This window comes from Musca autumnalis, unplaced genomic scaffold (genome assembly GCF_047663935.1).
Source record: "Musca autumnalis isolate F117 unplaced genomic scaffold, ASM4766393v1 scaffold_2, whole genome shotgun sequence".
Lineage (NCBI taxonomy): Eukaryota > Metazoa > Arthropoda > Insecta > Diptera > Muscidae > Musca > Musca autumnalis.
Genome location: NW_027411755.1, coordinates 234,237,692 through 234,253,673, shown reverse-complemented (window position 1 = coordinate 234,253,673; position 15,982 = coordinate 234,237,692). Strand labels below are relative to the sequence as shown.

General features: G+C 34.1%; 1 protein-coding gene across 14 annotated transcripts in view; it reads right to left on the bottom strand.

Moving 5' to 3' along the window:
* The window catches only part of CadN (neural cadherin), a 792,724-nt gene that overhangs the window by 67,930 nt on the left and 708,812 nt on the right, over positions 1–15,982 (bottom strand). For all 14 annotated transcript variants that reach the window (XM_073971019.1, XM_073971033.1, XM_073971023.1 and 11 more), the window contains one exon: positions 10,817–12,140. In XM_073971019.1, coding sequence (XP_073827120.1) covers positions 10,817–12,140 — 1,324 coding nt within the window. The remainder of the gene's footprint in view (positions 1–10,816; positions 12,141–15,982) is intronic.

Here is a 15,982-nt window from a genome sequence, read left to right as displayed (position 1 = left end):
GAAGAGGTTGTCAAAAATATTCTGAAGAATCCACGCAACATTGTAAGGAGGTTTTGAAAAATATTTTTAAGAATCCTCGCAACATTGTGAGGAAGTTCTCAAAAATATTCTTAAGAATCCACGCAACATTGTGAGGAGATTCTCAAAAATATTCTTAAGAATCCACGCAACATTGTGAGGAGGTTCTCAAAAATATTCTTAAGAATCCACGCAACATTGTGAGGAGGTTGTCAAAAATATTCTTAAGAATCCACGCAACATTGTGAGGAGGTTCTCAAAAATATTCTTAAGAATCCCCGCAACATTGTGAGGAGATTCTCAAAAATATTCTTAGGAATCCACGCAACATTGTGAGGAGTTTGTCAAAAATATTCTTAAGAATCCACGCAACATTGTGAGGAGGTTGTCAAAAATATTCTTATGAATCCACGCAACATTGTGAGGAGTTTGTCAAAAATATTCTTAAGAATCCACGCAACATTGTGAGGAGGTTGTCAAAAATATTCTTAAGAATCCACGCAACATTGTGAGGAGGTTGTCAAAAATATTCTTAAGAATCCACGCAACATTGTGAGGAGGTTGTCAAAAATATTCTTAAGAATCCACGCAACATTGTGAGGAGGTTGTCAAAAATATTCTTAAGAATCAACGCAACATTGTGAGGAGGTTGTCAAAAATATTCTAAAGAATCCACGCAACATTGTGAGGAGGTTGTCAAAAATATTCTTAAGAATCCACACAACATTGTAAAGACGTTGTCAAAAATATTCTTAAGAATGCACGCAACATTGTGAGGAGGTTCTCAAAAATATTCTTAAGAATCCACGCAACATTGTGAGGAGATTCTCAAAAATATTCCTAAGAATCCATGCAACATTGTGAAGAGGTTTCCAAAAATATTCTTAAGAATTCACGCAACATTGTGAAGAGGTTGTCAAAAATATTCTGAAGAATCCACGCAACATTGTAAGGAGGTTTTGAAAAATATTTTTAAGAATCCTCGCAACATTGTGAGGAAGTTCTCAAAAATATTCTTAAGAATCCACGCAACATTGTGAGGAAATTCTCAAAAATATTATTAAGAATCTACGCAACATTGTGAGGAGGTTGTCAAAAATATTCTTAAGAATCCACGCAACATTGTGAGGAGATTCTCAAAACTATTTTAAGAATCCATGCAACATTGCAAGGGGGTTCTCACGCAACATTGTGAGGAGGTTGTCAAATATATTCAGAGGAATGCACACTACATTGAGGAGGTTGTAAAAATATTCTTAAGAATGCACGCAACATTGTGAAGAGGTTCTCAAGAATCAACGCAACATTGTGAGGAGGTTGTCAAAAATATTCTAAAGAATCCACGCAACATTGTGAGGAGGTTGTCAAAAATATTCTTAAGAATCCACACAACATTGTAAAGACGTTGTCAAAAATATTCTTAAGAATGCACGCAACATTGTGAGGAGGTTCTCAAAAATATTCTTAGGAATCCACGCAACATTGTGAGGAGATTCTCAAAAATATTCCTAAGAATCCATGCAACATTGTGAAGAGGTTTCCAAAAATATTCTTAAGAATCCACGCAACATTGTGAGGAGGTTCTCAAAAATATTCTTAAGAATCCACGCAACATTGTGAGGAGGTTGTCAAAAATATTCTTAAGAATCCACGCAACATTGTGAGGAGGTTGTCAAAAATATTCTTAGGAATCCACGCAACATTGTGAGGAGGTTGTCAAAAATATTCCTAAGAATCCACGCAACATTGTGAGGAGGTTGTCAAAAATATTCTTATGAATCCACGCAACATTGTGAGGAGTTTGTCAAAAATATTCTTAAGAATCCACGCAACATTGTGAGGAGGTTGTCAAAAATATTCTTATGAATCCACGCAACATTGTGAGGAGTTTGTCAAAAATATTCTTAAGAATCCACGCAACATTGTGAGGAGGTTGTCAAAAATATTCTTAAGAATCCACGCAACATTGTGAGGAGGTTGTCAAAAATATTCTTAAGAATCCACGCAACATTGTGAGGAGGTTGTCAAAAATATTCTTAAGAATCCACTCAACATTGTGAAGATGTTGTCAAAAATATTCTTAAGAATCCACGCAACATTGTGAGGAGGTTGTCAAAAATATTCTTAAGAATCAACGCAACATTGTGAGGAGGTTGTCAAAAATATTCTAAAGAATCCACGCAACATTGTGAGGAGGTTGTCAAAAATATTCTTAAGAATCCACACAACATTGTAAAGACGTTGTCAAAAATATTCTTAAGAATGCACGCAACATTGTGAGGAGGTTCTCAAAAATATTCTTAGGAATCCACGCAACATTGTGAGGAGATTCTCAAAAATATTCCTAAGAATCCATGCAACATTGTGAAGAGGTTTCCAAAAATATTCTTAAGAATCCACGCAACATTGTGAAGAGGTTGTCAAAAATATTCTGAAGAATCCACGCAACATTGTAAGGAGGTTTTGAAAAATATTTTTAAGAATCCTCGCAACATTGTGAGGAAGTTCTCAAAAATATTCTTAAGAATCCACGCAACATTGTGAGGAGATTCTCAAAAATATTCTTAAGAATCCACGCAACATTGTGAGGAGGTTCTCAAAAATATTCTTAAGAATCCACGCAACATTGTGAGGAGGTTGTCAAAAATATTCTTAAGAATCCACGCAACATTGTGAGGAGGTTCTCAAAAATATTCTTAAGAATCCCCGCAACATTGTGAGGAGATTCTCAAAAATATTCTTAGGAATCCACGCAACATTGTGAGGAGTTTGTCAAAAATATTCTTAAGAATCCACGCAACATTGTGAGGAGGTTGTCAAAAATATTCTTATGAATCCACGCAACATTGTGAGGAGTTTGTCAAAAATATTCTTAAGAATCCACGCAACATTGTGAGGAGGTTGTCAAAAATATTCTTAAGAATCCACGCAACATTGTGAGGAGGTTGTCAAAAATATTCTTAAGAATCCACGCAACATTGTGAGGAGGTTGTCAAAAATATTCTTAAGAATCCACGCAACATTGTGAGGAGGTTGTCAAAAATATTCTTGACAAAAACATTCTTAAGAATCCACGCAACATTGTGAGGAGGTTGTGAAAAATATTCTTAAGAATCCACGCAACATTGTGAGGAGGTTGTCAAAAATATTCTTAAGAATCCATACAACATTGTGGAGAAGTTTCCAAAAATGTTCTTAAGAATCCACGCAACATCGTGATGAGGTTCTCACAAATATTTGTGAGGCGGTTGTCAAAAATATTCTTAAGAATCCTCGCAACATTGTGAGGAGGTTCTCAAAAATATTCTTAAGAATCCACGCAACATTGTGAAGTGGTCGTCAAATATATTCTTACGAATCCACTCACATTGTAAAGAGGTTCTTAAGAATCCAAAATTGTGAAGATGTTCTCACAAATGTTTTTAAAAATCTACGCAAAAATGTTTTTAAGAATCCACACAACATTGTAGAATGGTTTCGAAAAATGTTTTAAGAATCCACATTGTGTAGGAGTTTTTAAAAAATATTTCTAGGAATCCAGGCAATATTGTGAAGAGCTTCTATAAAATGTTCTTATGAATCCATGCAACATCGTGAAGTAAGAATGTTCTTTCAAAGTATTGGTGACTGTCCTTGCTAACATGGAATTTTCATATACGCCAGTAGGTGGCGGTTTCATAGCAGCAAACTTTCTATGCCAAATCAAATTATAGATGTCATGATAAATACATTTATTATCTTCGCCTACTTTAGGTCACAGAATGCGAACTATAGGAATGTTTAGTGGTAGCTTACTATATATAGGTTTTTCTGTTAAATTTGAAATATAATTTTTTCGGTAAAAATATTGTATCTAAAACTACCACATGGGGTCAACCCATTTCTTTATTAAGTAATCTGGTGGAGATACTTAGCTATCCTGGTAAAAATGGTTTTTAAAACTTCGCCTACGTTAGACTAAGAGCAATTTTTAATAAAACATTCTTATGAATACTTTCGCAAATAGGCATATAATGATGAGTTTCCTTGCTAAAATGTAACTCCTAAAATGACTCCTAGGCGTCGACCCATAGGTTAATGTCTGAGAAAAAAAACAGATCCCCATTTTTGTTCCGCATCTATGTAATATTTTAGATTTAGGAGGTGGTCTTCAAATAGAACGAACAATTTCACAAACTAAACTCTCCTCTTAAAATATCCCAATCCCAATTTAAAGATTAAAAATTTCTACAATAAATATTTTAAAATACACATTTATTGACGTCCCAATGGACCATGTGCCCATGTAATGAAGCTCAATGCTTAATTATTAGAGACGAGGAAAGCAACGACAACAATCGATAAAATAAGCAATTTAATACTTCAAAAATGACCCTGAGTTTTTTCTCTGTCGTGTCCTGTTTGTTCTATCTTTTCATTGAAAACTCAACACCAGCAGCCAGCAGAGAAGCTGTGCTCAACATCAACAATGAATGGTAATTAAATTGGAAACATTTTGGTAAATTTACACTTTTGCATAGAGTCAAACCAGCCGAGACTCGATGAAAGAAAATTAACCATCATACTGAGCCTCCAACTATCCAAATCCCCCCAAATGGTAGACAGTATTGTTGAAAAGCCTGTACCGGTTGGGCAGCAGTTTATCCTTGAAGTCAAGGGCTCACACACAATCATGTACATGGCTTAAATATGAACATATCTCCAAGATGGCCACAACATTTTTTTTGGCAAAGTTTTTTTTCTCTCTTCTGCATTGTTGCTAGGGATTTGATTAGTTCTTCTTCATTTTCTTACCAACATCGTAGTAAAGTCCAAAGTGATTTCTAACCGTATAAGCTTTTGTTGCTACCCTACTGCTTCTATTGCAATTCGATAATTGGATTTTAATAGCAAAAGTTCATCTGTGTTGCCAAAAGTGAAAAATAAAATCACCATCTATGTGGATTTTACTTTTCCTTTCGGGCAGGATGTACGATGACATAAGGTGTTGGTGTGAATGGTTTTGGTCCATTGTTTTGTTTGATTTCAAATGAAAATTGACTTCAAATTGCAAATATGTGTGGTTATTTTTGCTTTTTTTGTTTAGCTAAATTTATTGGAATTCAACAAAGGTCTTTAGAGAGAAAAATATTTCTTTTGTTTCGTTTTTCTTTCTTTCTTTTGTATTGAAATGTCAATGAAAATAAAGCAAATACATAAAGAGGTACAAAGAGTAAGGATGTGGGTGCTGTTTGCCTTGTTTTCTTTTTTAAATACATTTTTTATTAGCTTAATTTTTGCTCTATTGTTTAAAAGACAATGGAATAGTTGCGTATAATTCATGTGTAAGCCAAAGGGTATTCGTTTTCAAATATTATTAAAATACAAACTACCAATTATTTGTGTGTCTTCTTTTTAAAAAAAATCTCGGACAATCTCATCTAAATTCTAATTTTTAAGGTTAAAGGTCGCTTCTCACGCAAAACGTATTCGAATGAATTTTAAAATAATACAAAGACGCTAACAAACTCCATCTTCACTTCAACTTTGAAATCAGTTTATCGAGATCATGTTGTTGTTGCTGTAGAAGCATAGGTTTGATGCTGGGCTGGCAGCCCCTGGCTGGGACAATCCGATACTAAAGAACCCGCTGCCGTGGGATTGGTGGAGACCATGTAGTGGTTTTAGTAGTTAAGTTTATAAAGAACGCCATCTATAAACCACCTGGATTTTATTAAGAAACTTTATGTCAGGGTTCGAGTCGAAGCCAAGACAACCACACTTTTTCAATATTGGTTCAGCCAAGCCTCTCATCATAACGCGATTTAAATTTTCTGAGTTTATATTTCGAACTTATGTTATCATTTTTCATTCATTTTTTTGCAGGACTGTACTACAGTATTTTTTGCTTACCTGCACATTCAAGAATTGCACGACTTCTTGTGCAGGAAGCTTAAATTCGCTTATCTGCTAAACAAGGCAGATATCTTTAATATTATTTACGTGCATAGGATGTGCAGCTACAGCCAATGTTGAAATAATAAAGTTCGGGAGAGAAAACATTATATATTCTTTACTTTGCATTCTCTGTTTCTTCTGCTTTGGTATTGCACACTTCTTATCAATACAAAATCAATTTTCAGTCAAATTGAATAAATTTTGTTTCTGTTTTGAGTTCGCAAAAAATAAATGTTTTTCTTGTGCAGATATATCATATTCTATAACCAAATTAAGGTAAAATCGCCAATATTTTGATACAGCTATGCCCAAAATGCAGGTATTGAATGTGCACTAAAACGCAATATATTGAAAGAAATCTAAAAAATAGTTGCCTAAAACAATAATTTTGCTTAGGAAACGCCAAAGTGCAGCTATGAATGATGCAGGTAACCAGAAATTACTGTACAACTTATTTTTTCATACACTGCGAAATTCACGATGCTACAATGTATAAATTATTTTAATATGTTGCTGTCTTTGCTAAGTCAAAACTTTCTTTTACGTCAGCAGGTGGCGATCTTAAAAATAAATTTGAAATATCCGCTAATGGCAACACGTCTTCCATGACAGATCTGTCTATAAAAGAAGATCTTGAGAGATATTCTATAAATTTAAAACTGATTTATGAAGATCGTGTGGTTGTTTTAATTTTCAATTGGAATTCATTTCAAATGTGATTGGATTAATGTTTTAGTCAAGACAATCACACATTTACAATATTGGAGAAGATCTGAGCTAAAGATATTATTTTTCAAATAAACTTGTTTTCTGGAAAAACTTCAGACTTATCCTTTCTTAAAAAATGGACAAATCCCACTAAATTCTTATTCTCTATGTAGCTAAGAAATTAATTCAGAACTCTCCTTTCAGTGTCTCCTCACGAAAGAAATTGTAGAATCAATTCTAAAAAGGTTTTATAGAAGAGTGCACAGCGGTTTTAAAACGCCATCTTAAATTCAATATATGTATAAATTGGTTCTTTTATAGGGGAAATCATAACGAACGACATCTTCTTTTCAATTTTAACATTAGCACTATGATTATGGTGTAGCAAATGCATGCATATTGAATGTCTAGGTTAGCGTCCTAGACATCTTCATATTTTCCACGTTGGTTTAACCTTTCAGCGTATCGTGGCTTATATTTTCTCAGTATACATATATCTGAGATGTAGTATCGGTTTTGAATTAATTATTCTATGGGAAAAATTTAGAATTCTTCCTAATTCGAATAGCCGCACATACTTTTTTATTTTCTAAATGGCTTATACCGTAACAGACTGCATCGTTAATTTGCATTAAGATCTGCATTTAATTTTACCCTGACAGATGACAGTTTGTGCAGCTGATTGCTGGTAAACAACAGTTTTGTTGTTGTTTGCAATGTAAATTGTGTCTCAGAGCATGAATTTGCTCTCCCTCACTCTTACATGAATATGAACTCTCTATTACAGCATTGCCATATTGAAATACCTAAATTCAGTTTGATTTTATGCATTAAGAATGTGGATAATGCACGAAATAATTTGAGTTAAATTCAAGTGTAGATGGCGTACTTTAAGAATTTTACTTATAAAATAAATATCCGATCTCTATGAACCGTTATGAAATTAATGTGAAGATGGCCGCGTTGTAGTCTGCTATACTTTTTTAAATTTATTTTAAAATTTATCTTACGACCTTATTCCCTAAGGAGATACGGAAGGAGGGTTCCCATGTTATACCCTCCTTGTGTATCTCCTTATTTTATAAGTAAAATTCTTAAAGAACGCCATCTACACTTGAATTTTAACATTACCAGTCTGATTATGGTGAGAATGTGATGTGCAGCAATTGCTTGCATACTGTATGCCTAGTGTCGTATATCAGCCAAGGCAACCACCAATCTTCATCGTTGGTTAAACCCATCAACGCACATTGTGACTAAAATGTTTTTTTTTAAGTCAAAAATCTATATTTTCTGAACGGATGAAGATGACGATGATGGATGATGTATTTACCAAATGAGGATCTTTTATTTTACAGAGTTATTCACATATTTATAAATTTATAACCTCATATATATAAATTTATAACCGTTATATGGGGACCTATATTGAATTTGGTTTAAAAATGTGTCCAGAAAGCTTAAAAAATAATTAAATAGGAGGTTTTATGGAGGCTATATCAAGATATTGACAATTTTGGTAAAGATATTGTATACTCGTAGAAAAAGTTATATATTAATTTCAAATCGGTTGATGATTGTAGGTAAAATACTTAAAAACCGGGTAGTAACGTTATAGGTGGTCCTTACCCCGTCGTCGCACGTTCTCGCTGCTTATTTATTGAGAAATTGATAATTCGAGATCTCCTCTAAATTTGTGTACCATTAGAACAGCGGGACACAACGAGACTTGTTAGAAAAAGGGCTAATTAAATCCGGTTCCTCTAAAGAACTGTTACGCAACAACAATTGTTTCTAAGCATGTGGATAGCATCGGATAGCAAAAATAACCATTTAAAAATTCCAATAACTTTTGATAATAGGGTCCACAAAAAATCGATTTTGAATATTTTTTAATAAAAAAAAAAAAAAAATAATTTCTATCGTTTCATGTAAAATTTTTGGGAATTTTTGATACGAAATTTTGGATTTGGACACTCTGTGCACCGTAGAATGCCTTATTGTACTTTCTGGTAGTAATTCGGACGAATTTTCTTTGAATCATCACAGAGAAGAAATCATTACATTTAAGATATGTATGCATTATTATGAAAAGAAGAAGATTACTATTATAAGAACATTTTTTCAAATGGAAGAAAAAATTGTGTATAAAAATATGAATGAATTTTGTTATGGATTAATTTCAAAGTCATAGTGGAGTATATGAGATTTTTAGAAACTCGTTTTAAAAGGGTACGAGTATTGCTAAAATACTTTTGAGAAAGTATTTCGGGTTATAGCGCCATCTACTCCTCAAATTTAGCTTATTTTTCTAAGCTCGACTTGTCTTCAAGATAAACTGAGTAGTATACTTTTAGGCGAAGTCTTCAAAGAGTATTTTCGATTTTTTTGATACCCTTATTTATTTCGATATATATATTCATTTTAAAAATGTTTTCATAAATACAATTTTTTTTTGCTATATTTACAAACGAATTGTCTAATTTTGACTATTAGGGTTTTCCGTAGCTGTTACCGGTCCATATTGTTATGTTGACCACTTTTTTCCGACTTCAAATCCTCCCGCTAGCTTTCCTCACTAAATCCCTACATATTTATTTACTCATCACCAACAAAGTTATCTAAACAAAACACAGTACAGTAGTTGTTTTTCAAACTAAATACTCAGGCAATTAACGGGTTTTGTTTTCTTAATACCCTCAGTAAAATCCAATTGAATTTTGTTGTGTGCGAGTATTTTCATAAACAAATACACAACTTAACAGAAAACTGAACATTGTTTTCACAGCAAACTAACAGAACATTAGAAAATAAAACATAGTATAGTTAAAATAAAACATAGTATTTAGTTAAGGCTTAAAAACCCATTTAGAGTAAATACTCGAACATGTTTTGCAATTGTAAACTTTTGATAGTAGGTTACTTATGGGGGTGCGAGGGCAAAACGAGTGTTCAAGAGTCAATGCCATTGGCAGTGGTTATATTTAAATAAAAGTTCATGGAAGAGCTAAAATTGATTTGTATGATAAAATGGGGAGGATGTTTGAAATTGGGACAAGACTCGACACAACTAGAAGGAGATCTGACCGCATTAATGCTATGGAAGACATCTATACTACATATGTCACAGTCTAAGAACACCATACGTATTTTGTGTACTAAACATTTCACTTCATTTTGATGATAAGAAAGGTGAGAATGTAGGATAATATGACCAAATGCGGTCAGATAGATCATCATGTCCAGCAAAATGGCGGACCATAAGAATTCAAATGTCGTATCGTAGTTTCTTGAAACTCTTTAAGATTTGTCGGACGCCGCCTATACTTTGGCATATTCTACGAACGCCATCTGTACTTCGAGTACTAAACACGCACTTTCGATGATAAAGAGTAGTCAGTTTAGTATTCGTCGAAGAAGATCTGAGTGCATTAATGTTGCCTTTAAATTGATAAAAGACAGTTGATGAGCGAGTTATTGACAATCGCGTCTGGGCGAAATGGATGACTCTACGAATTGGAAGTTAGACACCAGCAAATGTTTAAAAATCGCGTCTTTAATGATGACGAAGAAAAAGAAAAAAAATCAATATGTGATTCTACGAACGCCATCTGCTTTTTGTGTGTTACTAAACACCACCTATAAATTCGAAAATCTTGCCTAATAGGGCGAAGATAATTTTAATATTAATTAATTTCTCGTTGGAGTCGAGCTTAATGACCTATGATTTTTTGCAAAAGAAAAAGGAAAGCTGTAGGTTCGCAGCCACACAACCATCACTCCACAGCCGATATGTCTGATGAGCCGCTTACCAACGGCGAAACCGGCCACATGGTTGTGTGGGTTCGAATCTTTGGTGTTCCTTTTTCACTTGCAAAAATCATCGGTCAATAAGCTCGATTCCGACAAGAAATTAATTAAAATTTTAGTTGTGTTTTAGGAATCTCCAAGAATTGTGCAGCGCAAATGATCTCTAAGACAGCAAAACATTTTTAGCATAACTAATTTAGCAGAATGCTTGCGTATTAGCTAATAATTTAATATTTTGTGTACGCCATCTATACTTTGTGTACCACACACTCTATCTCATTATACAAATTTTTTATATAACATTTTTATATAATCAAAAAATTTAATTGCAAATTTTACTCACTTTGATCCTGTTCCACTTTGAATGAAGCACGAATAATATCATCAGCACTGGGATCGAGACGAAATTGGAATGGTGGACCATTACTTTTAGAGCGATCATCATCATCGGTAGCAAGGATTTCAACCACTTTACGAGGTGGTACATGTTCCGGTAAAACAGGGCGATAGTCTTTCAAGAACTTGGGAGCATTATCGTTAATATCCTGGACAATAACCGTTAAGGTGGCAGTAGCAGTCTTGGGAGGTGAACCATCATCAATTGCCAATATTTTCACTTGATGGCGTGGCACAACTTCACGATCCAATGAACGTTGTATTGTCACAGAACCATTTTGATTGATGGCAAATTGCCTTTGTCTATCCGAAGAACGATCAATGGAATATGATACCTTACTACGACCCCCCTGATCAGGATCGGTGGCTTTGAATTTCTCCAACTCTGTGCCCACTTTAGTATCTTCAAAAACAGAGACTTCCACATTGGCCCTTTCAAAGTGTGGCTTGTTATCGTTGATGTCCCTCAATTTTACCACAACCCATGAATAGGCCACATGATATTTGTCATTATCATTATCTTCACCCTTATCATTGACTTGGATACGGAATCGGAAGCCATTCGATTGTAACTGATCTTCATAATCCAAGGGTTGGACAATCTTCAGTGATCCAGTACCATCATTATTACGCACCATGGTAAATTTATCAGCACCATAACCACTGTTATCGATCACCTTATATTGGAATTTATTTGTTTCATCTTCATCGTGCACTGTCACCGTGAGTATAGGCATTTCGGGTAGAGTTGTACCATCCGTTTCATCCACTTCCGTAAACCATTCATCTTTCGTAAATTGCGGCGGCATATCGTTTATATCTTTAACACGTATCGATGCCGTCCCCGTACCCTTTAACCCCCCGCCATCCATTGCCACCACTTGTATAGAATAATCTGGAGTGCGTTCACGATCTAAGCAACATACGGCAGTCTTTATAACACCTGTATCCGGTTCAATTTCGAAGATTGGCGATCCAGTTTCTTCCTCGATGACATTTTTCTCAATTGAATACACCAGTTTGGCATTGGAACCTTCATTCGGATCATCATAATCCACAGCGGTCATTGTCATAACCACCATACCAGCAGTACCGTTTTCGGTGACATTGCCAAAATAGACACCTTGTGGGAAAATGGGAGCATTGTCGTTGATATCTTTCAGATTCACCTGGACATCGGCATAGCCCACCAAACCTTCACCACCTTCATCTTGAGCGAATACCGTAAAACGCCATTGAGGTCTACCATTGGGTTGATCACGATCCAGGGGCTGAAATGAATGCACAAAAAATACATATAAAGTTAGTGCAAAGTCCAATGCAATGTGGGAATTTTTAGTGAAAACCGGATGTAGTATGCTTATCTAAAATAATGCTTATCTAAAATGCTTATCTAAAATAATAATAGAAACTAAATGTAAATTGCATATAAAATCCGGTTATAAATATCATGATTTAATCTACTTAGTAGTAGTAGTTCATTTTTTGTTCATTATAGTATAATAATAATAATGAGAGATATTAAAATATCAGACAAGATGTTGGTTTTTGTATTCGCTATTTGATTTCTTTAATCGATTTATACCCTAGACATACGCCAGCGTTAATTTGCATTAAGATCTGCATTTAATTTTACCTTGACAGACGACAGTTTTTACATTTACGAAACAGCTAATTGCTGTTTTGTTCTTGTTTGCACTGTAATTGTTTGTTTTCTTTGTATCTCGGAGCATGAATATGCTCTCTCCCTCACATGAATATAGGTTCTCTTTTACGGTATTGCCATATTGAAGAGCCTAAATGCGCTTTAAATTCAGTTTGATTTTGTGCATTAAGAATGTGTTTTGTGAAAATCTTTGTTGTTTATCTACCGGACGGTATTTCTTTGGCTGTTTCAACAAACTAAGAAGACCTGAATTGACCTAGTTCAGTAGTTCATTTCAGGGAATATTTCAACTTAACTAGTTCATCCGTTAAATGTAAAACTTTTCAGGCTGTACATGCAGTGTTATAATTGTAACATAAATTAGCATTCTACAGTATCCCCCTAATGCTACTTAACACTCTTGGATTGCGTTTTGTTTTTCTCTGCATCTCGCTCTATGTTTCTCTTATTTTACCACAGAGCTCCTCAGTATCTCATTCTTTAGTTCAGTAACTGTCATAAGCACCATGACAACCGCAAAATGCATTATAGTGGATATTTACGTGTCCCATTTTGTAATTTGAGTATGTTTGAGTGTGTTTGTGTTAATATTTGTTTCTTTGTTGCTGTTGTAATGGAATAAAAACATCCGAGTGTCATAGAAGTGGAAAATACAAATACATATACACAAAAACGCATTCATTGTTAAACAATTTACAGGCAAATGAAATGTGAGAAATCACAAGGGACTTTTAAATGGGCCGAAAGGGGCCTCTTGTGCTGAATATGTTAATGATTGAAGTTTGTAAAAATACTAATATTTGGAACAAATGAATAATATTTCGCTTGAATACAATATATTCAGGGAGTTTTGACTATATAGTTATAGAAAATATTGCGTAGAAATATAAATATGCTTTGTGATGAATGGCTGAACATAAAAGTGCGAGAAAGATATAGAAAGATTTAAAACATTTAAAAAGTATTTTATAAATTCGAACTAAAATGGTAGGAAACGTGTACAAATATTTTGCAAAGATATTACAGGTTATAATGCCATCTGCACTTCAAATTTAGCTCAATTTAGTGAGCCATATACCTTAAAGACAAACTGGCGAGTATACTTTTAGGCGGAATATGTGAAACCAAGTAAAAATAAATATTTAACAACTATTTGCGAACGATATAAAATGCTCTGCTACGTTTTCAAGTGAATAAACTGGAATTTGGCAATAAATGTTCTCCGTAGTTACAGCAGGTCCATGCTTTTGTATCGTTCGATTCTATTTAAGCTATTTTTAGTGTTTTTCTCAACTTTTCCCACCGGAATTGGTGGCAACTTTAGATCTAGATGCCTTTAATGAAATGGCACTGAGGGATTTTGTAGTTATTAAGTATCCCACTAAAATATTTGGACTTTCATACTTTAAAACATACTTTAGTTATGGAGTCTATATAACCGTACCCCTCGGCTATCATTATCTTGAATTATATATATATATATATATATATATATATATATATATATATATATATATATATATATATATATATATATATATATATATTTTTTTTTTTTTTTTGTTTAAACAAATGTTCTCAAAATTCACATTACCGCTTGCCTATGGCTAAAAAACTTCAGTATATAGAAAATTTGTTTTTACAAAAACTATTCGCAAGGGACAATATGGAACTTCGGTCTTTTCAACTCTTCAATCAGTCTCTATTTTCAATTCTATGCTAGAAGTCATTTTTATTGACGGAACCATAGACTAATGAATGAATAGACGGAGAATTTGTTATGTGTTTGTTTTTTGTAGGTGTCGCCCTTACACTCAATATGCTCTGTGTTCACTTAATTGCATTTTGTTTTGGGGTAAATTGCAAGATTTTGTTGATTTTTTTATTTGAGGATGTAGATCCGGCAAATATTACCCACATATTGTCTTTTACCATCATAAATAATTTAAAAATGCATAGAAATTGCCATTTAAAAAATTGAGTACCTCGTCAACTGACTCAATTCCCACTCTATGAGAGGATTTGACCGAGAGGATTTCTTTGTCTATACATTCATGGGACCAATGGAATCCCTCGAAAGAAATAAAAAGTAGAATAGAGATGGCGCGAGATGCTTTCTGTAAATATAGTAAAACACTGAAAAGTCATGACATAAACAACAAAAATATGTTTTATAAAATGTTATGTTTGGTCGGTGTTGTTATATGGAACAGACGTTTGGACGCTCAAATCATCTGATGAAAGAAAACTGGAATCCTTTGAAATATGGATTTACCGGCGAGTACTGAAAATACCATGGACTGCGAACATTTCTAATAGCGAAGTACTAAGAAGGATGGATATAAGCCGACAATTAATAACAACTATAAACAAGTAAGAAAAGCGTTAAGTTCGGTCGGGCCGAACTTTTTATACCCTCCACCACAAATTTTAGCCATTTCGGTGGATTAATTTGGGCACAACCATCAAAATACCGAAATTCGGAAGGTACCGTTCTATGGGGGCTATATGATGGCGTGGACCTATACCTACAAATTTCTGGGGGAAAGTTTTATACGCCTAAAGAGGACTAAATACCAAATTTCAGCCATATCGGTGTGATAATGAGGCTAAAACGTTCAAAATATCGAAAATCGGGAGATATTGTATTATGGGGGCTATATCAACACGTGGACCTATATAAACATTTTATGGTAGAAATGTTTCTTAGCCTCTGGAAACACAAAATACAAAGTTACAAACGAATCTTTGGTCAAATGGGTATAATACATTCAAAATATATTAAAATTACACGTACTTTATAAGGGGTCTTATGTGGGGACTATACCAAAACGTGGACCTATATAACCCAACTTTGGTAGGAATATTTTCTGGCCTCTGAAGACACAAAATGCCAAATTACAACCAATTCTGTGGTCAAATGGGTCTAATACATTCAAAATATATTAAAATGACGCGTACTTTATATGGGGCCTTATATGGGGGCTATACCAAAACGTGGACCTATATAACCCAACTTTGATAGGAATATTATTTGGCCTCTGTAGACACAAAGTACCAAATTACAACCAATTCGGTTGTAAAATGGGCCAAATATCTTAAAAATTCCTTAAAACGACGACGCGTCACGCGTCATTTTGTATGGGGGCTATACGAAAGCGTGGACCTACATAGCCCGCTTTCAATACCAAAAGTCCTACGTAAATATAACATATTTTCCCAAAATTTCATCAAACTACGTCAATCCGTTCGGACGCTAGAGTGATTTCCACGGACGGACAGACTGACGGACATGACTATATCGATGTAGAATTGCACGCTGATCAAGAATATATATACTTTGTGGGGTCTACAATGATTATTTCGAGTAGTTACAAACGTAGTGACAAACTTAATATACCCCCATCCTAAGGTGGAGGGTATAAAAAGGCGCAAAATAGCGTATCT